General features: G+C 44.6%; 1 protein-coding gene across 2 annotated transcripts in view; it reads right to left on the bottom strand.

The window, feature by feature from the left end:
• Positions 1-21530, bottom strand: part of TNS4 (tensin 4) — a 63209-nt gene that overhangs the window by 28754 nt on the left and 12925 nt on the right. For both annotated transcript variants that reach the window (XM_039353985.1, XM_039353986.1), the window contains 4 exons: positions 6150-6552; positions 4483-4904; positions 2766-2852; positions 492-599 (listed from right to left, as the gene is read on the bottom strand). In XM_039353985.1, the coding sequence (XP_039209919.1) occupies positions 492-599; positions 2766-2852; positions 4483-4904; positions 6150-6552 (1020 nt within the window). The remainder of the gene's footprint in view (positions 1-491; positions 600-2765; positions 2853-4482; positions 4905-6149; positions 6553-21530) is intronic.

Raw genomic sequence — 21530 nt, forward strand, 5'->3', positions numbered from 1 at the left:
GCAACTGGGAACATGCAGTGAGCAATATGTTGAATGATTAATTACAGCCATGACTTTGCAGCTTTTGGCCATGCAGGGAACTATCACCTCTCTGCATTAGCTGCAGTTGCATCATCAATCTTTAGAAAAATGAATGTGCTGCCTCTCTGCAAGAGTCACTAGCCTCTCTTGCTTTCCAACACTGTCAGAATTTTGGGAGTCTGCTATCTTTCCCTTCCTTGTCAGACTGGGAACATGCAGGTGGGAGCCTAAATAAAGAATCCCTTAAGTGGGGTTTCTGCACAGTTTGGCACCAGAGCAGCTTTTCTCAGTGCAGTGGCTTCCAAATATGCTGGAGCTGCAACTTCCAGACTTCCCAGCCAACTGGCCCTCTGCTTGGGAATTCTAGAATTTATAGTAAAATACATCTGGAAAGTATCAGATAGGAGAAGGTTGCTGTAGACCTTCTCTATTATCACCTCTTTGCAATTTGAAGCAGAAATTCTGAGTACCTGCTTTGTTGCTGAAAACTTTCAGGGCTAAGCCAAATGAGCCAGGATAAGATGTGCTGTCCCTCATAATAAATGTACCCGGTGGTTCATCCATTAGCAGTTGGATAGCTGTTAAAACATACACCAAAGAACAAAGTGTCACCATATCAAAGAATAAAGAGAGATAATCATTTGTATTTTTTGCAAACAGAATTTCCTGTGTTCAAAGCATTTCACGTGCATTACTTAGCAGGTACCTTTACAGTATCCCCATAGGTAAACCAATATTGTGATCATATGTTGCAGAGAGGGATAATGGCTTACCTAAGACCATTTGGCCATTACACAGAGACCAGATTGGAATCAGGAGTTTTTTGATTTATAGCTTAGTCTCTTTGCTGTTCGTTACCTGAGATAAGACTAGAAAGGCTTTATATTTGAAAGAATTGGGCAGTTTGAAGATCCTAGGAAGAAAATATTGTCTGCATGTCTTTATCTATTTTATTCTCATAAAATGCTTTTATGCTTTCCTTTCCCAGGTATGGTCTGCTATTACTGGCTTTGTATAGAGAGTTATATCCCAAAAGAAAATTGTGGGGAATTATTTGAAAGAACAAACAAAATGCCTTATTTAGCATGGATATATGTAACAAAAGCTTAAATAATAGCTAGGAAAAAATACTAGCTATATAGACAACATCTCTTAAAATGCCAGGACATGGCAGTGTGATTGGATACCAGTCTTTATCAATGGAGTTTTATCTTACAAATAAGAAAGTAAATGACAATTGATGTAATTATTTTGAGTAGCAGTATCAACTCAATTTGAATGTGACAAATATATGTAAGGCTGAAACTTACATCATACTAAAGAAATAAGTTGTCCCAAAGTTTGGAGTTTCAAACATCAGGGAGTAGGTAAATAGGTAAATAAATAGTAAATTGAGGCAGAGAAAAATAACCGAGAGACATTTATTTTGTCTCATCTAATAACTCTATCAAGTTTTTAATGCTCCGAACATTCATTTGTATTTCCAGAAGTTTCCCTGTTCCCAATGAGGAAGGGACGGCAAAGATTAAATCCTTTCACCACTGCATTCTGCAAGTTGATTCTTTCCCAAAATGGACATGTAAATCAATATAAATCTGGTACATTTTCCTTTTTGTATCTATGTGGCATTGCTTCAGGGTTTTTTACAGACTTAATTTTAATAGATCAGTTAAAACCATACTGAATTTTGTTAATAACTTATATGGAGCATTTGGGCATAGCTTTCCTAATGTACCTGTTATTAGCCCAAATAATTGAAGAAATCTCTTTTAAACACATTTCTCTGAAATTATTTTTGTTGCATAACTCTTTCTTATTATCCTTTTCACTATACCCATGTTCTGAGCCAAAGGAAGAAAAAGGCTAGGACAAGTATAAAGTCTAGGAGAGAAAAAGCACAGTGAAGCTGATTTCTATTGGTTGTTTTTTTTTCTCCTACTACTATAATTTCTGCCTCCACTTTCTACATCAGAAGTAAACTTGGAAGTCTCTGCTTCCAGGAGTACCATAGATGGATGTGCTCCTAGAAAGAAGATAAAGGTATGGTTCAGGTACAACACAGAATGTTGTTGCTATCCTTGAACCACACCTATGGTGAAGAAGTCAAAAGATGGCTGTTGGATTTGAAGTTGTTGTGGATTAAGTGCTCCTCAAGGATCCCATGGGCCATCCCAGCAAGGTTTATCATTTAACAACAGCAACAAAAGAATGAAATAGTCGTCCCTTTTTTGTTTCCCCCCAAAAGCATGTTTACTAGGATAGTAGATCCCTCTAGCACTGCTCAGTCCAATACTCTAAAGCGAAGCCTTAGATTAGGGGTCTTCAAACTTGGCCCTTTTATGACTTGTGGACTTCAACTCCCAGAATTCCTCAACCAGTGTGCCTGGCTGAGGAATTCTGGGAGCTGAAGTCCACAAGTCATAAAAGGGCCAAGTTTGAAGACCCCTGCCTTAGATGTAGCTGCCAGCAACTTCTTTTTTCTGAAATGGATCTTGGAAGTAAGTATTTCTAGCCTGCTTTCCAAGGCGAAAAATATGTATTAAAAAGCTGGACAACACCATGAATCCATAAAAAATCAGTAAAACTCCTTCCACAGAGATGGGAAGAGACATCAGCTCATGTAACTAATTCATGTAACAATCATATTTATCTCTGTGTCTGAATCAGGCCACATTCTTAGGTTTTTTAGCTTTCTTGCCTTTCTTTTATTTTATGTATTTGTTGCTTGCTGTTCCTTAGATTACCTTGGTCTCTTGTGATGCTGGGTTTAAACCAATATTTTGAGGTGTCCATCACAAACTTCATAGTTGTCTGGGCTTCTTTGGAATACCCTGTATGAATATATATATATATATACACACACATCTGAGTTAGGAAAAAGTGGTTAAAAAAATCAATCAGATATTTTTCATCATAGAGTTTTTTTAATCTTAGAAAAATTTCTGCGTATAAGGAAGGTTTATAAAATAAATGAAAACAAGGTGAGGGGAAAAAGAGATTGTCCATCCATTTTAATCTATAAATACTGAAATTGATGGACCTCACTGAGATAATGGGAAAGACCCAAATTCTTTCCAAATTCCCAGAGATCCTACTGAAATCCAGAAAGTTAAGTTAGAAATGAAATTTTCTTTTGCAATTAAGGCAAGGGCATAAGGGGAAGGGTTTAAAAATATCAAGATGGTTCAATTAATTTTTAATGAAAGCCATACCCTATGTTTACATATGTGACACATAATATTGCTCCCATCATTTCATTATAGCTTTCATTTTGAGGGGGAGAAGTTTTGATACCCTTTGCAGATGTCCAGAGGACTTTTATAAAGCTTGAAAGAATTTTTCTTTTGCACGGTGATATAACTAATTTTAAAAGAAAACAAAATTTAAAAGAGACTGCTTAGTTGTGACAGCTTAAAACACAACTTTCACATTCAAGGACTTTAATGAATCTCCAAACTGAATCTCCTCAAATCACATGCCGGAATTTTAAGTCAATTTTGCTGTTTTAGACCCAGCCTCTGGATTTTGTACTGCCCTCCTCTACCTCAAAAGTAAATACTGTTTAATTAGATTTCCTAGCAAACATTCAAAACCCCAACATTACATGTCAGGATTTAATATTAACAGAGTGACTAAATTTTACTAGAACATCTAGCTACTGTTAAGCAACAATATGCCATTCTAGATGAATTATTGATTGGATATCCCTGATCAGCCACCTTGTTTTTCTAATAGTCCTACTTTCTAGAAGGAGGATGCAGGGTTAATTTAACTTGCAAGTCTACAATTGCCCCTTCCTCCTTGGTTGAGTGATATTGCTCAGATGGTAGCAGAGAGAAGCATGTATGAGAATGGGAAGGCAAGGGAAGTCCATTTCTGATATTGGTGTTCCCCACTAGCTTCCTTCTCAAGCTGATTGTCAGATGGAAAATATAAGGAAAAAGGTTGCATTGAAAGGAATTTACTTTATCTTGATTTGTGCTTTTTCCTCACTAAGTTTCTTGAAATACTTCAAAAGACCCACAGGGGAAAATGAGGGAAGGTAGTGAATTAACAAATAGGGAATATGTGGTCAATTTAGGAAACTTTACCAGGCTGATTATACAGATTGGCCCTATTCCCTGACTTTTGTATAAGCAGGCACACTGCCATTTTTTACTTTGGATAACTTCCTCGACTTCCTACAGCAGGGAAATTTTATTTCACCCATCCTCTAGATTGGTATTTTTTAGATATTGGACCTCAGCTTCCAGAATTCTTACCAACATCCATGTTGGCTGGGGAAGGAGTGGCAATCCAGACTGGTGAACCACACGTCTGAAAGGTACACGATCTGAGGAAGGTTGTTTATTCCAAAAAGTTGTATTCTCTCCCAATTTTTAAAATAAAAGATTAATTTGCAGTCCAATTGGAAATGAAACAAAGATGTGAGCTTCTAGTCACAGGGATGGAAAAACTTACCATCCAGAGAAGAAGTGGAGGAACTTGAGTTGTCAGAATAGGAGTTGTTTAAACCATTAACTCCTGAAAAACTGCTGGATTTGGTTTTAAGCATCTTATCTTTGAAGGAACTGGAGCAGCCCCTGGAAAGTTGAGTAGCTGTCTCACTCTCTTCTGGGAGACCATTGATGAGTACTATAGGAATTGGGAGTGGGGGATTTGAAGATGAAAGAGAGTGGGTGTGGGTGACGGTTTGTCCCTTCTGGTATGTCTGAGTTAGAGGAGAATTCGCTTTCTGGGAGCATGTGGCTCTGGGGTAGGAAGAACCAGGGCTGTTGGATGCAACATAACACTGTGTCAGGGATTCAGTGGAGGAGGGGCTTCCTACTGACTTGGTTAAAGGTATGTCAGATTTATTGTTGGATAATGATTGGCTGCTGCTGCTGCAAAAGAGAAAAAAAAACATACAAAACTATTAAAGAAGATTAGGGTTGTATTACTGTTAGTTCTAAATATCCATGTGGGAGCAAATGCTAAGTACCCAAGATTTTAGAACTCTCTAATGGTGTCCAGTTTTGCTAAACATGTTTAAAAGACTAATAGAAACTCACCTAGATAAAACCAGTGTGATCAGCTAATTAGTGGTTTGTTCTTGTTTTTTAAACACCCATCTTTTCAAAAGTCTAAGTAGAGGTAAATGATATTTCTTTGGAGAGGGCACATTTTGATGATATTCCTCAACTAATTAATGGGGTATCATCAAGAAAATAGTTTGTTCTGTATTATTCCAGAATGCGAGACTAAATATGGTCTTAAGTTACAGATTCCACTTGGACATTAGGGAAAAAAACCAAACAGTAAAAGAGTTTGGCTATGGAAATAAATTCTTAGAGAAGTGGTATGTGAAACCACACCCCCTCTGATCCATGGAAAAACCTCTCCATGGAACCAGTTCCTGGTGCACAAAAGGTTGGGGGTCACTGCCATAGTCAGTGTAGACAAAGTGGGACTTCTGACCATCAACCTTCTGAAGGAGAAGGCACTTAAACAGAATGAACGGAACTGAATAGGCATTTGGATTCAGTGATTTATGTGGCCCCTCCATCTCTAAGATCTTTCTGCTGGATTCAAGCAGCAGATATTTGGTACATTAGTGGATTTGCTTAGGTGTCTATTGATTTGGCTCCCAGCCTTTCCTAAACTTGATTTTACAGAAGTGATTTGTAGTTATTTTGACATAGTGAGGGATGCAGAGGAGCTAAGTATTTTGGCTATGTCCAAAGAAAATAACATAGCAGCTGCCTTGAAATACATCTTCCCTTACCATGTAGAAGGTACGATACCCAAACAAGTCAGTAGGTGAAACCTACTTTTTTCCTGTCACTTCCCAGTTCCAGTTCATCTTTTCCAGCCACCATCTTTAAATATGCACAATTGCTGCTCGATTAGAGGTAGTGTGACCAGGCCAAGGTATCTTTTGAGGGAACTACTCCACTCTGATTCAGTTTTTTTATCATTGCTACTATTTTCTCCTGCCATTATTGTTGTACATTTTTTCCTCCTCCTTTCATCTTCCTGCCTGATAGTCATCTAGTGAGCCAGCACTGCAAAGTAGCTCAGGCAATGATTTTTCACAGAGAAGTGTGGAGTAATTACACAGGACAACCCCTTTTATAGAATGCATTTACCTTCCGAGAATGTAACTGGTGTCTGACCCAGGACTTGTTGAAAGCATTGATGCCTCACTGCATCGCTGTGCCATCCTCCTGAGCTGCAGGATGCCCGGAGAGGAAGCTAGGGAAGAATTTGAACCATAGGATGCAAAATTCTTCTGATCTCGTTGTGGAATGGAGATACTCTCTGATACTTGGATGCAAGTTGGTGACTGTCTTCCTGTAGGGGAGAAATGCTGTGCACTTCCAGAAATATTACCAACAGCATCATAGTTATAGCCAAGGTTGCCTCCATGAAGAAATAAATGACTGCGGTTTGGGGAAGACACAGAAAGTGGAGTGCTGCAAGGACTTCTTGAGCTCTGCCAAGACTCTTGATACTTGGTTTTGCCTGGTGACATTTCAATATATTTTATGTCTGGTAAAAGCAACAAGAGAAAATAAGACAAACTTCAAGAGTCACAAAATCAATTAGAACCCTTTAGGTTCAACAGTCCTAAATCATTTGTATGCCTCTCCATAGACAGTAGTCAACATCTTTACTGCATTTACATATATATATTTTAAAGACTTGTACTTAATGTATGTCAATACCTTATAATCAGCAGCACATGGGTGGGAAGGGGCAATTGAAATTAATGTATGAACTAACAAGATAGAAATCTTGGGAAAATATACCCTTCATATGAAGAATACAAGAGTGATGGGAGATTTTACTTGTGGAATTGATGAAAAATCCTGTGTGAAAAAGAATGCTAGAAATCTTAATGTCCAAGGAAAAATAGGATATTAGGAGAGAAGTGCCAGGGCCTGATGGAGTACTGGCAAGGATGTGGAAAATAAAGACCAAAGTCATCACAGTGGTGGTAGGAGCACTCAGAGCTGTGTCTTCTAAATTGGGAAAGGGGCTCCAACAGATCCCAGGAAAAACATCAGAGCTTTCTGTCCAGAAGAGAGCAAGAACAGCTAGGATATTGTGCTGAACCCTCAAACTTCCAGACCTCTGGTAGAGCCGCTTGAGATTGAAGAAGATGTATACCACCATAAGGATGAGGAAATTATTATCATATAATATCATATCGTATCATATCACATCATATCATACTATATTATATTAATAGTATCATATAATATCACTAATATATGGTGAGATTAAAAATCTAATCCAAATTAATATTCTGCATTTCAACTATCATCATCCATGACCATACTCCATGAGACGGTGAGAATAGTAGTGGCAGCGGGAGTAGTTTCAAAGGGATACTGGGTTGTCTACTGAAGACAGACAAAGAAATAAGGAAGCTCTAACCTTACAGAGATTTTGGATCATACAGATTATCATTGACAGTTGGTCAGATTGGCAGAGATTAATGGTCCAGTTACATCATCATATAGATCAATCTTCCATATTTCCCAACAAGAAAGAAATATGGCTAAGAATTCTGGGAATTGCAAAACCCCATTACCACTGCCATTAGAACATTTACTATCATTATTTCAAATTACTGTATAACCTGGCTTTTTTCCCCAAAGAACAATCATTAGTGAGGGACTAAAGCTGGTAAATGCAGATACAAATTTGTCTGATTCAGCATGAGGCAATCTTATATGCTCATGATTGATAATTCATTCCAGCACAAGAATACTGGAGTTAAAGACCAGACTATCTAGGTGGATAAACACCATTTTCAAGCACTTCTTTTTTCCAGGTGCAGATAACCTTCTAGTCAGACCTGGAAGTGGAAGAGCCCCCCCAACAATGTGTTTTGTAGAAGCATCCAAGCAAGCTTCATGTCAATGAGTCCATTACTTGTATAAAAGGGTGGGGATGCAAGCTTCAGTTGTTCTCCTTTCCTGCCTGTTCTAACAGCAAATGAGAAACATCTGGTTACTCCCAAAGAACATATCAGATACAAGTAAAAGGAGATTGCACAAGGCCATCTCCTTGTGCTGTTTTGACTCCATTTAAACAATGATCTCATGCTGACCTTTACCAATATGCATATAATTAGTGAATATGCATTCAGTTTCTTTTTCTAACATGGAGCTACATTTCAAAGCAACAAGGTGAGTTTATATTACTACTAGTGCTGCCAATGCTTTCCCTAGCATTTGGTTTTAGAAAAGAAGAACCACCATTTATTTGCAAAAGTCATTTAAAGATTTTTCATTTAAATTTCATATTGCAAGACATACCACTCTAGACACAGTTAGATTTTAAAATGTTTAATATACTAGATGTATATTGTTGTATACTTCGTTCGCGTGCGAATGATGAAGACACATGGCGATTGTTATGTCCTGAGCCTGTGCAAGCAGGCTCGGGGCATTGCAAGCGGTCCCGGGCAGGTGCAAGCTGCCCGGGACTAGACATGCTGTCGCCAGTACTTGTGTGCATGCGCAAGTGCTGGCGCGCCAAAAGTTGCAGATTGACCCGGGAATGGCCTATAAAAGAGGCCGGGAGTTCTGGGCATTGTCGGCGTCTTGTACCTAGTATGCTGAACTGAAATAAAGAAGTTTCCTGAGAACTACAACTGCTTCTCGTGTCTTGCCATTTCGCGAAGGACGCAACACTGGCGACGAAGGTGGGATGCCTTACATCAACAGAAGAAAGGTGTAAGCTTACCCGAGTGAGTCCTGAGCGGCAGGAACGGTGTTGACTCGGCAGCTACCCGCCAATCCAGCGAGCATCGGGGGTAGGCTGGCTGATAGACCCTTCCTTTCTACAAAATGGCAAAAATTGGAAGGCTTTCGGAATTCGACGTCTCACATCCGGAGAGGTGGGAGTCCTACGCAGCCATGGTGGAAAACTATCTCAAGGTAAATCAAGTAAGGGAAGATAGTTTAAAGGCTGCCACCCTGCTGTGCGTTTGCGGTCAAGATGCATTCAAAATCACTGAGAACATTGCAGCACCTGTTCCTCTAGACTCTGTCAGCTACGCAGATCTAAAGAAGTTACTAAAGGAGCACTTCCAGCCCAAGTTGTCCGTCATCGCGTGGCGCCACACCTTCGAACAGAGGGATCAACGACCTGGAGAATCGGCCAAAGAATACATTGCTGCTCTGAGAAAAGCCGCTAAACACTGCGAGTTCAAGGACCTCGAAGAACGATTGAGAGACAGATTTGTATGCGGACTAAGGCAAAGAGAGTTACAGCAGAGACTTTTTGCCACAGAAGACTTATCATTCCAAGATGCCTTGAGAGAGGTCACTGCAGAAGAAGCAGCGGGTGGCGCCATCAAGAACATGCGGCCGATCAGAAGCACTCCAGATACTGCGTCCGTGCACCAGGAAGGAGTCCAAAGAAACTCTGAGGAGGATCCTGACGATAAAGTGGACCGTCTCTACCCCACGAAGGAAGGGAAACAGAGAGGAAGCTTTTCAGCTCTCCCCAAGTGCCTTGGTTGTGGAGGTCGCCACAAGAGAACCGACTGCAAGTTCCGCTCCGCTATCTGCAGAGCATGCAGAAAACAAGGACACATTGCAGCTGTGTGCCTGGGCCGTCAGAAGCTTTCTTACAGGCTAACATGATTCGTCATGCCACCTCTGCACCTTTCCACCCGTCCACCAATGGTATGGCTGAACGCATGGTTCGCATCACCAAGGACGCCTTGAAGAAAATTACCTACGGAGACTGGCATCACAGGTTGGCTGACTTCCTCCTTTCTTATCGCACTACACCGTCCACTTCTACGGGGAGGAGCCCAGCTGAACTTCGTTGGGGGCGCAAACTGACTACCAAGCTTGACCGGTTGCATCCGGACAGACTGCCTTCTTCTTTCACACACCCCAGGGCACCTAGACAACTACTTGTGGGTGCCCCGGTTTGGACTTGTAATTATGGGCCTGGTCATTCATGGATCCCCGCTGCTATATCCAGGGTCACAGGTCCTCTGTCTTATGAGGTGTCCCTGGACAACGGTCGTGTCCTGCGTCGACACATCGACCAGCTTCGCCCTAGACGGGACCCCGCTGAGACTCCTGGGTCTTCTCCAGGGGGGGAGGGGGACCCCTTTGGGCAAAGGGAAGGATATGGGCTGCTGCCCATCATTAATGAGGAAGCTACAGACAGCTTATCCCAAGATTCCGCGAGTGCTCCAAACAGGAATTCAAGGAGCTCAACTAGATATCAGCATCAACGCCTACTCCAGCCAGGGAGTCACCCCGGGGGCATAATCACTTCTCACCCGCATCACTCAGTACTCCAGTCAGGGAGGATACCCGGGAACATCCCAATAAACCATTCCCTGCAAGATAGCTGGCACACACTCCTTCTAGTTGGCCTGACACTACCCCTGTCCCTAGAAGGGGGCAAACATACAGGGAGGTGGTCGAGGAACCAAATTCCGACTACAACACCTCTGACTTCACTCAAGGGACAACTGAGTTTTGGGACAGCACTGAAAACCCCACAAGCCTGGGGACAGAACGGGAACCAGGGGACAGACGACCTCCTGACAGGTCTTGGACGGACCTTGGAGGTTCTACAGAATCGCCCAACAGTGACAGTCACTTAGAGGGGCCAGAGAGCCTGCAGTTAGGCAGGACAACCAGGTCAAACAAGGAAAGAAGCCCTGGCCTGACGAGCCCGGTGGGCAAGCAAGCAGGCCAGGCATTGGAGCACAGTCCTTGGGAACCACCAGGGTGTAATAAGGGGACAGATACACATCACCCCTCAGTCAAGGGGTACTTGGCAGGTACCCAGAGGTTAGGAGGTCACAGAGAGCCAGAAGATCCCCTAAGTATTTAGAGGATTTTGTAACTCTATTGGCAAAACACAGTTAACAGAGAACATTCCTGTATACAGAGGAAATAGAACACTGAGACTGATGGAAGCAAAAGAAATGTATGGTTTAAGGTAGTATAGCACTACACTCGCAATGGGTTCTGTGTTAGTATAACATGATCAATAGTCTTAACCCGGGGGGAAGGGGTGTTATGTCCTGAGCCTGTGCAAGCAGGCTCGGGGCATTGCAAGCGGTCCTGGGCAGGTGCAAGCTGCCTGGGACCAGACAGGCTGTCGCCAGTACTTGTGCGCATGCGCAAGTGCTGGCGCGCCAAAAGTTGCAGATTGACCCGGGAATGGCCTATAAAAGAGGCTGGGAGTTCTGGGCGTTGTCAGCATCTTGTACCTAGTATGCTGAACTGAAATAAAAAAGTTTCCTGAGAACTACAACTGCTTCTCGTGCCTTGCCATTTCGCGAAGGACGCAACAGCGATGCTTAACAAACGCTTTATTCTCCTTCTACAACAACCAAGCAAAAGCAAAAGGCACGCAGGCCTTTTTATATGGCCAGAAGCCCGGACAGTTTCAACCAATAGGAACAGAGCGTTTTCGCGCCTTGTGCATGCGCACAAGGCCGGCACCACTCTGTCTGGTCCCGGGCAGTTTTTGGAATGCCTGAGACCAATGCAACATCCCAAGCCTGCTTTTGCAGGCTCAGGACAAACACCCCTCCCCCTAGATGGAATATACTTCACGTACATACATGTACGTCGTGCATTGGGAAGAGTGGCATACAGTTGCATTATTCAAATGCAAAGAGTGTGGAATCTCGAGTCTGCCCTCAGGCAAACCCCCTTCAGTATTTATTAATACAAATAAATGTATCCGAAATCAAAAATAATACAAAATAATCTACCCACGAGTTACTTCCCTTATTCAGAGACCTCATGAGCAGGTCCCTCATGATTTGACAGCAACCTCACAAAGTCTCTCAGATGTTTGGTTGGGCACTTGGCCCACTGTGACCTTCTAAGGCCCGGAGAGATTGCCTGGACCACCTGCTCGCCTACACGGCTAGGCAGGCCAGGACATTGCTGCCCTAAATCCCCAAGTGATCCTGGTGAGGGTGCCTGGCCTACCTGCTCGCCTACCAGGCTAGGCAGGCCAGGACTTTGCTGCCCCAAATACCTGGTTGACCCACCCAGCTGCTGGCTGGCTGGACCCTCTAAGTCCAAGCCAGCATACCTTGGAGGGGTGGAAGTCCCTGAGTCCACAATGGACCCCTCTTGGGAACACTGTCCCTCGAGCCCAAGGCCAGCAGATGGAGAGCATATGGGTAGCAGAAGTGCCCCAGTACTCTGTGGCCCCCAAGCATGTGCCCGAGGTGCCAGAGTCAGGAGTCGCCTCCATGGCAACCCCCTTTGCTGGCGATTTCCTTTTGGGAGCAATTGCGGAATTAGGCAAGTGTCCCTGATGGAATTCCTTTTCTCTTGCTGCTTGTGATTTGTGTGGATACCGGGTCAGTCTCCCTGTCTGGAGCACTATCTGACATATGTGAATACTGTGGATACCCCCGGTGTGACTCCCTTTCTGGAGTAATTATGGATGTGTGGGATGACCCCTTATCCAGTGAATTGCTGTTTGGAGTACTTGCGGAACCTTGGGATGAATCCCAAACAGCCTCAGTAGCAGCTAGTGAGGACCTGTTAGGCCTGGGAAACTGTGACCCAGAATGCATATTTTTTTTTAATTGAAAATTTTTTAAAATTTTACAAAAACAAAACAACCCTTCCCCAAAACTCCCCAACCCTCCCATTCCCTCCCCCGACCTTCCCAGAGCTGAATATAGGCTTAATTGAAATTTCTCAAAAAATCTTTAAAAAGATATAAACCATGAATAAATCTAAATACATTAATTGAACAAATTGTAAAATAATTAACAATAATATATATATATAAAAACATAAATACCAAAAGAAAAATACTTGAAAGGAAAAAGAATAAAGAAAAAGAAAAAAGAAAAAGATAAAAGAAAGTATAATAAAAATAAAAGATAAAAATAAAAAAAGAATAAAGTCTATAAAATATTTTAAATTTTAAATATAAGTTATTGAAAAACTAAATAATATTTTTATATCCAACTTATGTTGTATAAAATCTATCCATTTTTCCATACCGCAAAATACTTCTCTTGCGATTGTTCCTTCAAAAAAGCCAAAATCTTTGCCATTTCCGCCAAATAATAAACTTTAAAAAACCACTCTTGCAAAGTAGGCAAAGATTCCTTCTTCCAACATTGCCCTACTAACAACCTTGCGGCTGTAATTAAATTTAACATCAATGTGGTCTCTTTAGTATCACAATCAGTAACAATACCTAACAAAAACAATTGTGGGGTAAATTTTACCCTCCTTCTAAAAATTCTTTGAATATTCCACCATATCTTAATCCAAAAAACTTTTATATTTTTACACGACCACCAGATATGATAGTAAGTAGCATCCAAACATCCGCATCTCCAACATTTAGGCTGTAAGTCAGGATACATGCGAGACATTTTTTGTGGATCAAGGTGCCATCTATAAAACATTTTGTAAAAATTCTCCCTTAAGTTTTGGGCTTGTGTAAATTTGACATTCCTCACCCAAATAATTTCCCAGGTGTCTAGTAGAACTAATTCACCAAAATTTTGTGTCCATTTAATCATACATTCTTTGACTAATTCTGCTTCTGAATCCAATTCTACTAGCACCCCATAAATTCTCTTAATGTGAGTTCGTCTTTGATCTTTTATTTGTTTTAACAAGTTTTCATCTTCTCTAAGCAAACCCACATTACGATCTATCTTCCACCTATCCACTATTTGTCTATACTGGAACCATGAGTAAATAATATTTTTGTTATGTCCCGAGCCTTGCAAACGGGCTCGGGGCGTTTGCAGGCAGTCCCGGGCAGGTGCAAGCTGCCCGGGACCAGACAGGCTGTCGCCAATGCCTGTGCGCATGCGCGGGTGCTGGCGCGGGAAAAGTAACACATTGACCTGGGAAATGCCTATATAAGAGGCTGGGAGCTTTTGGGCGTTGCTGAAGCCTTCATCTGTAAGCTGAACACAGAATAAAAGAAAACCTGAGAACTACAACTGCTTCTCGTGTCTTGCCTTTCGCGAAGGACTCAACACTGGCGACGAGGATGGGATGCCTTGCACCGACGGAAAAGAAAAAGGTGTAAGCTTACCCAAGTGAGTCCTGAGCGGCGGAACGGCGTTGACTCGGCAGCTACCCGCCAATCCAGTGCGCATTCGGGGGTAGGCTGGCTGATAGACCCGTCTCCTGAAGATGGCAAAAATTGGAAGGCTTTCGGAGTTCGACGTCTCACATCCAGAGAGGTGGGAGTCCTACGTAGCCAGGGTGGAAAACTACCTCAAGGTGAACCAAGTGAGGGAAGATAGCTTGAAGGCTGCCACCCTGCTGTGTGTCTGCGGTCAAGACGCCTTCGAAATCGCGGAGAACCTTGCAGCACCTGTCCCATTAGAGTCTGTCAGCTACGCAGATCTAAAGAAGCTACTGAAGGAGCACTTCCAGCCTAAGATGTCCGTCATCGCATGGCGCCACACCGTCGAGCAGAGGGATCAATGATCCGGAGAATCGGCCAAAGAATACATCGCCGCATTAAGGAAGGCCGCCAAGCACTGCGAGTTCAAGGACCTCGAAGAACGACTGAGGGACCGATTCGTGTGCGGCCTAAGGCATCGAGATTTACAACAGAGGCTTTTCGCCAAAGAAGTCTTGTCCTTCCAAGATGCCTTAAGAGAGGTCACCGCAGAAGAAGCAGCAGGCAGCGCCATCAAGAACATGCGGCCGATCAGGAACAGTCCAGATGTTGCATCCGTGCACCAAGAGGACGTCCAAGGGAACTCCGAGGAGGATCCGGACGAGGAAGTCGACCGCCTCCACCCCGCGAAGGAAGGGAATCAGAAAGGAAGCTCTTCAGTTCCCCTTAAGTGCATCGGCCACAGGAGAACCGACTGCAAGTTCCCCTCCGCTATCTGCCGGGCGTGCGGAAAACAAGGACATATTGCAGCTGTGTGTCTGGGCCGACGAAAGGTACAACCTCAGGAAGAACTGCGCCTGAAAGGTACCGGGGTTCCCAGCCAGAATAGGGTAGGTTTTTGCGCTTCGCGAAGAAGCATCTTCAGGACAGGCACACACAAGCCCATCAAGAAAAAGCTGTCACTCAAGGTGAAGCTACAAGGGGTTCCATTAACTATGGAACCAGACACGGGGTCTGCCCTTTCAATCATATCCTTACATATATTTAGGAAGATTTGTTCCGGCAGTGGAACTCAGGCTAAATTAAGGCCTTCTGACATTGTGTTAACAGACTTTCAAAATTCGAGAGTGTGTGTTAAGGGGGAGGCCACCCTTAACGTACAGTATAAGAATTTTGAAGGTCCACTAGACCTATTAGTAGTAGGGGGTGAACGAACGAGTCTCATAGGACTCGATTGGTTTGAAGCCTTGGGGATACACGTCACGGGGCTCAACAGCTTACAAACACTCGACCTGCAGGAAGTCTGCAAAGAATTTGCAGATGTCTTCAGCCCCCAGCTGGGCACATTCAAAGGACCCCCCGTGTCCTTAAAACTAGACCCCACTGTCACTCCTATTAGAATTAAAGCAAGAAGGGTCCCTTTTGCTTTAAAGAGTAAAACTGACACTGAGTTGGACAAACTGATCCAACAAGGAATTCTAGAACCTGTTGACTCCAGTCCTTGGGAGACCCCATTGTCACGCCTCTAAAGGCAAATGGGGACATTCGCATTTGTGCCGATTACAAATGCACCTTGAATAAGGCATTACAGCAGCATGCCTATCCTGTTCCTGTGGTCAGTCATATCCTGGCCTCTCTCAAGGGGGGGCGTGAGTCCCTTCCTGTGTTCATTGCTTGTGATGCTTCCCCTTACAGGGTCGGAGCTGTCCTGAGCCACCTCAGGTCTGATGGAACTCAGGTTCCTGTTGCATATTACTCCAGAACATTGTCTTCTTCTGAGCGCAACTACGCTCAGATAGACAGGGAGGCTTTAGCTGTTGTTGCTGGAATTAAAAAATTCCATGATTTTTTATATGGCAGGCATTTCACGGTCTTCACTGACCATAAGCCTCTGCTGGGACTGTTTACTATATGTAAGCAAACTCCCCAAATCATTTCACCTAGAATGCTCAGGTGGTCTATTTTTTTGTCTGCATATAATTTTTCCTTATTTCACAAGCCTGGGAAAGAGATGGGCCATGCTGATGGCCTCAATAGATTACCCCTGCCAGTAATAGAAGCTGACTCTGTGCCAGCTGTTAACATTCTATCCATCCAAGCCTTGCCAGAGTCCCCTCTGAACGCCAAGGATGTAGCCGCTGAATCGGGAACAGATCACACACTTTCACGTGTCCTTTCTTGGGTTTTGTCTGGATGGCCTGAGCACTGTCCTAGTCCTGAGTTTCAGAGTTTCTGATCTAAAAGGAATGAGTTGTCCACCTCTCAGGGTTGTCTGCTTTGGGGAAACAGAGTTGTCATTCCCACCTCAATGAGGACTAGGATCTTAGGTTCCCTCCACGAGGGTCATCCTGGCATTGTTCGTATGAAGGCCCTTGCGCGCAGCCACTTGTGGTGGCCTGGTCTAGACAAGGACATTGAGGCTAAGGTGCATGCATGCCACCTGTGCCAACGCTCTCGCCCAGAGATGCCCCAAGCTCCTGTGCATAGATGGGAGGAAACACAGTCCCCATGGTCTAGGGTGCACATTGACTACGCTGGGCCCTTTCAGGGCCAATTCTTCTTGGTCCTCGTTGACAGCCATTCAAAATGGCTTGAGGTTGTACCTGTCTCATCCACCACCACTGCAAAGACTATTCAGGTACTGAGGGGGATTTTTGCTGCACACGGGCTCCCAGATGTCATTGTGTCTGACAACGGCCCTCAATTTACTTCCTCCGAATTCCAAGCTTTCTTGCAGGCCAACATGATTCGTCATGCCACTTCTGCACCCTTCCACCCGTCCACCAATGGTATGGCTGAACGCATGGTTCACATCACCAAGGACGCCTTGAAGAAACTCACCTATGGGGACTAGCATCACAGGTTGGCTGACTTTCTCCTTTCTTATCGCACCACACCGTCCACTTCTACAGGGAGAAGCCCAGCTGAACTTCGCTGGGGACGCAAACTGACTACGAAGCTTGACCGGTTGCATCCGGACAGACTACCTTTATCTACATCACACCCTAGGGCACCTAGACAGCTACTTGTGGGTGCCCCGGTTTGGACTCGCAATTACGGGCCTGGTCATACATGGGTCCCCGCTTCTATTTCCAGGGTCACAGGTCCTCTGTCCTACGAGGTCTCCCTGGACAACAGTCGTGTCCTGCGTCGGCACATTGACCAATTCCGCCCTAGGTGGGACCTTCTTACTGAGACTCCTGGGTCTTTTCCAGGGGGGGAGGGGGACCCCCTTGAGCAAAGGGAAGGGCACGAGCTGCTGCCCATCACCAATGATGGAGCCACAAACGGCACATTCCAAGATTCCGCGAGTGCCCCAAACAGGAATTCTAAGAGCCTATCCAACCACCAGGCATTCACGCCTACTCCAGCCAGGGAGTCACCCCGGGGGTACAATCACTATTCACCTGCACAGCACAGTACTCCAGTCAGGGAGGATACCCGGGAGCATCCCAATAAATCATACCCCGCAAGAGAGCTGGCACATAATCCCCAGAGTTGGCCTGACCTTACCCCAAGTCCTACAGGGGGTCAAACATACAGGGAGGTGGTCGAGGAACCAAGTCCAGACCACAACACCTCTAGCCCAAATCAGGGAGTAACTGAGTTTTGGGAAGGTACAGAAACCCACATGAGCCCGGACACAGAATGGGGTTTATGGGACAGACAGCCTCCTGACAGGTCTTGGACGGACCTAGGAGGTTCTACAGAGACGCCCAGCAGTGGCTATCACTTCAAGGGGCCCGAGGGCCTACAGCTAGGTGGGTCAACCAGGTCACAAAGTGACAGAAGCCCTGGCCTGACGAGCCCAGTGGGCAAGCAAGCAGGCCAGGCATTGGGGCACAGTCCTTGGAAGACACCAAGGCATGATAAGGAGAACAGGCTCACGTCACCCCTCAGTCGGGGAACACCTGTCAGAAACCCAGAGCTGAGAAGGTCACAGAGAGCAAGGAAATCGCCTAAGTATTTAGAAGATTACATAACATTGCTGGCTAAACAAAAGCCAGTAAACAGTAGGAGCACTGGGGAGTAGAACATTGCATTAAGAAATGATTGTATGTTGGTAGTAGTTTTAGCCCGGGGGAAAGGGGTGTTATGTCCCGAGCCTTGCAAACGGGCTCGGGGCGTTTGCAGGCAGTCCCGGGCAGGTGCAAGCTGCCCGGGACCAGACAGGCTGTCGCCAGCGCCTGTGCGCATGCGCGGGTGCTGGCGCGGGAAAAGTAACACATTGACCCGGGAAATGCCTATATAAGAGGCTGGGAGCTTTTGGGCGTTGCTGAAGCCTTCATCTGTAACCTGAACACAGAATAAAAGAAAACCTGAGAACTACAACTGCTTCTCGTGTCTTGCCTTTCGCGAAGGACTCAACAATTTTCTTGTGTTAAATCTTCCAAAGATTTTAACTGCCAATTTTTACCATCCCATCTAAGTAATTGTACATAAGAAACACTATCCATCTTAACTCCTCTCCTTATCTCTTCTATCGCATGCCATGGTATAGCCCATAAAATCACTTCTATAATATTTCCTCCAAACCCGAAGTAAAGAAACCCTTATGAGATTTAAAGACCCTATCGACCTTTTTATTAAAAATTAAATAGGCATGCCATCCAAAAAGTAAATCTCAACTCTCCAACAGGAGTATTTCTACATTTGTTAAATTAACCCAATCACTTATTAATGTTAAAACCACAGTCTCATAATACAATTTCAAATTCGGTACCTTGAGTCCGACCCAGAATGCATATTATGGTCCTCCTCTTTCCCCAGAGCAGAGCAAGGAGTGGAAGGGTGAGAGTCCAGTCTCCAACGCAGTTGGTCTATGTGTCTGTGAAGAACGCGGCCATCCCCCAAGGCAACTTCATATGACAACGGCCCAGATTCCTTGCAGACCAGATTCCGATAGTTTCTTGCCCAAACCGGATCGCCCACCTGGAGTCTCCTAGGTGCCCGCGGTTGTGACACCTGTGAAGCCACCCGGTCAGGATGCAGCCTGCCCAGTTTAGTGATGAGGCAGCGACCCCAGTGGAGTTCAGCAGGGCTCTTTCCTGTGGCTGTGCATGGTGTGGTGCGGTGTGCAAGAAGGAAATCAGCTAACCTGTGATGCCAGTTACCATAAGTCAGTTTCTTGAGAGCATCTTTGGTGGTGCACACCATTCTCTCTGCCAGTCCATTGGAGGATGGATGGAAGGGAGCCAATGTTGCATGCTGGTTCAGGTTGGCCTGAAGAAAAGCCTGGAACTCAGAAGAGGTAAACTGAGGGCCATTATCTGAAACCAGAACATCTGGAAGACTGTGTGATGCAAAAATTCCTCTCAACACCTGGATAGTCCTGGCAGTAGTAGTGGAGGAAACAGGAACAAACTCTAGCCAATTGGAAAGGCTATCAACAAGAACCAGGAAGAATTGCCCCTGAAAGGGCCCAGCGTAATCTATATGCACCCTAAACCATGGGGTTTGAGTTTCCTCCCACCTATGTACTGGGGCCTGAGGCATTTCAGGCTGTGACTGTTGGCCCAATTGGCACCTATGCACCTGGGCCTCGATAGCTTTATCGAGCCCAGGCCACCAAAGATGGCTGCACGCAAGCGCTTTCATCCTGACTATACCAGAATGTCCCTCATGCAGAGAGATCAAGATTCTAGACCTTAATGAGGCTGGGATCACTATCCTGCTACCCTATAACAGGCATCCCTTGAAAGTGGAAAACTCATGCTTCTTGTGCCAGAAGCTTTGGAACTCAGTATCTGGGCACTTGTCAGGCCATCCTGACAACACCCATGTCAGCATGCGTGTAAGCGTGTGATCAGTGGCAGTTTCTGCAGCCACATCCCTAGCATTGAGGGGAGACTCAGGCAACGCCTGAATGGAAAGAATATTAATGACCCATTTCTTTTCCTGGTTTGTGAACTAATGTGTAGTCATATGCTGACAGGAAAATGGACCATCTCAGCATACGAGGAGAAATGATATGTGGGGTCTGTTTGTTAGTGGTAAACAAACCCAGTAGAGGCTTATGGTCAGTATAGATCGTGAAATGGCGGCCATATAAGAAATCATGAAATTTCTTAATGCCAGCCACTATGGCCAAGGCTTCTCTGTCAATTTGAGCGTAATTCCGTTCTGCAGAAGACAGAGTCCTTGAGTAATAGGCCACAGGGACCTGTGTCCCATCAGCCTTCAAATGGCTCCCACCCCATAAGGAGATGCATCGCATGCGATGCAAACAGGCAGTTGCTCATTGAAATGCACTAAAACAGCATTAAAAGTGAGCAAGACCTTAACCTCATTGAAGCTCTTGTCATGGACTTTAGTCCACTGCCAAGGAACCTGCTTGTCTAAGAGCCTGTGTAATGGCTCTGCCACTGCAGCTTTATGTGGGAGAAATGCATGGTAAAAATTTAATAGCCCCAAGAAGGCTTGCAGCTCAATCTTAGACTTAGGGCTTGGGGCCTGCTGGATAGCTGCAAATTTAGTTTCAGCAGGGTGAATGTCTTAAGCATCAATCCTGAATCCTAAGAAGTCAGTAGAAGTGACTCCTATCTTACATTTATCCTTCTTTAGTTTAAGGCCTTCGTTTTGAAAATGAAGCAAGATAGCCCTTAATCTTTCTGCTAAATTTTGAGATGACTCCCCAGCAATGAGGATGTCATTGAAGTAGGGACAGACCCCAGGAATACCTCAAAGTGTGCTCTCCATGACACTTTGGAATATGCCAGGGGCTACATTTACCCCAAATTGCAGTCTCTTGACCTGTGAGTTACAATAGTCTGGGCCTCTGCAGCTGCCTCATCAACAGGTAGCTGTTGATAGGCCTGTGCCAGGTCAAGCTTCGCAAAAATGTGCCCCCCCCCTTGAGGGAGGCCAGAATGTGACTTACCACAGGCACTGGATAAGTGTGCTGTTGCAGTGCCTTATTCAGTGTGCACTTATAGTCTGCACATATTTGTATGTCCCATTAGCCTTTAGAGGCGTTACTATGGGGGTTTCCCATGGACTAGAATCCACAGGTTCTAGAATGCCCTGCTGGAGCAATTTGTCCAGCTCAGCATCAATCTTACCTTTGAGGGCAAAAGGTACCCTCCTAGGCTTTACCCTGATGGGCGTGATGGTTGGGTCTAACCGTAGCGAAATGGGAGGCCCCTTGTAGGATCCTAGCTCTGAACTAAACACATTTGCAAACTCCTTGCAAACCTCTGCAAGGCCCAGCGTTTGCAAGCTGTGCAGCCCAGTTACCTGGATTCCCAGAGCCTCGAACCAATCGAGTCCAATAAGACTCGTATGTTCACCCCCAACAACCACCACATCTAGGGAACCTTCAAAATCCTTATACTGTACCCTAAGGGTGGCCTTCCCCTTAACACACACCACAGAATTTTGAAAATCAGTGAGTATTAGAT

The sequence above is a fragment of the Crotalus tigris genome, unplaced genomic scaffold (genome assembly GCF_016545835.1).
Source record: "Crotalus tigris isolate CLP2741 ecotype Arizona unplaced genomic scaffold, ASM1654583v1 scf7180000018544.1747854, whole genome shotgun sequence".
NCBI classification, from domain to species: Eukaryota; Metazoa; Chordata; class Lepidosauria; order Squamata; family Viperidae; genus Crotalus; species Crotalus tigris.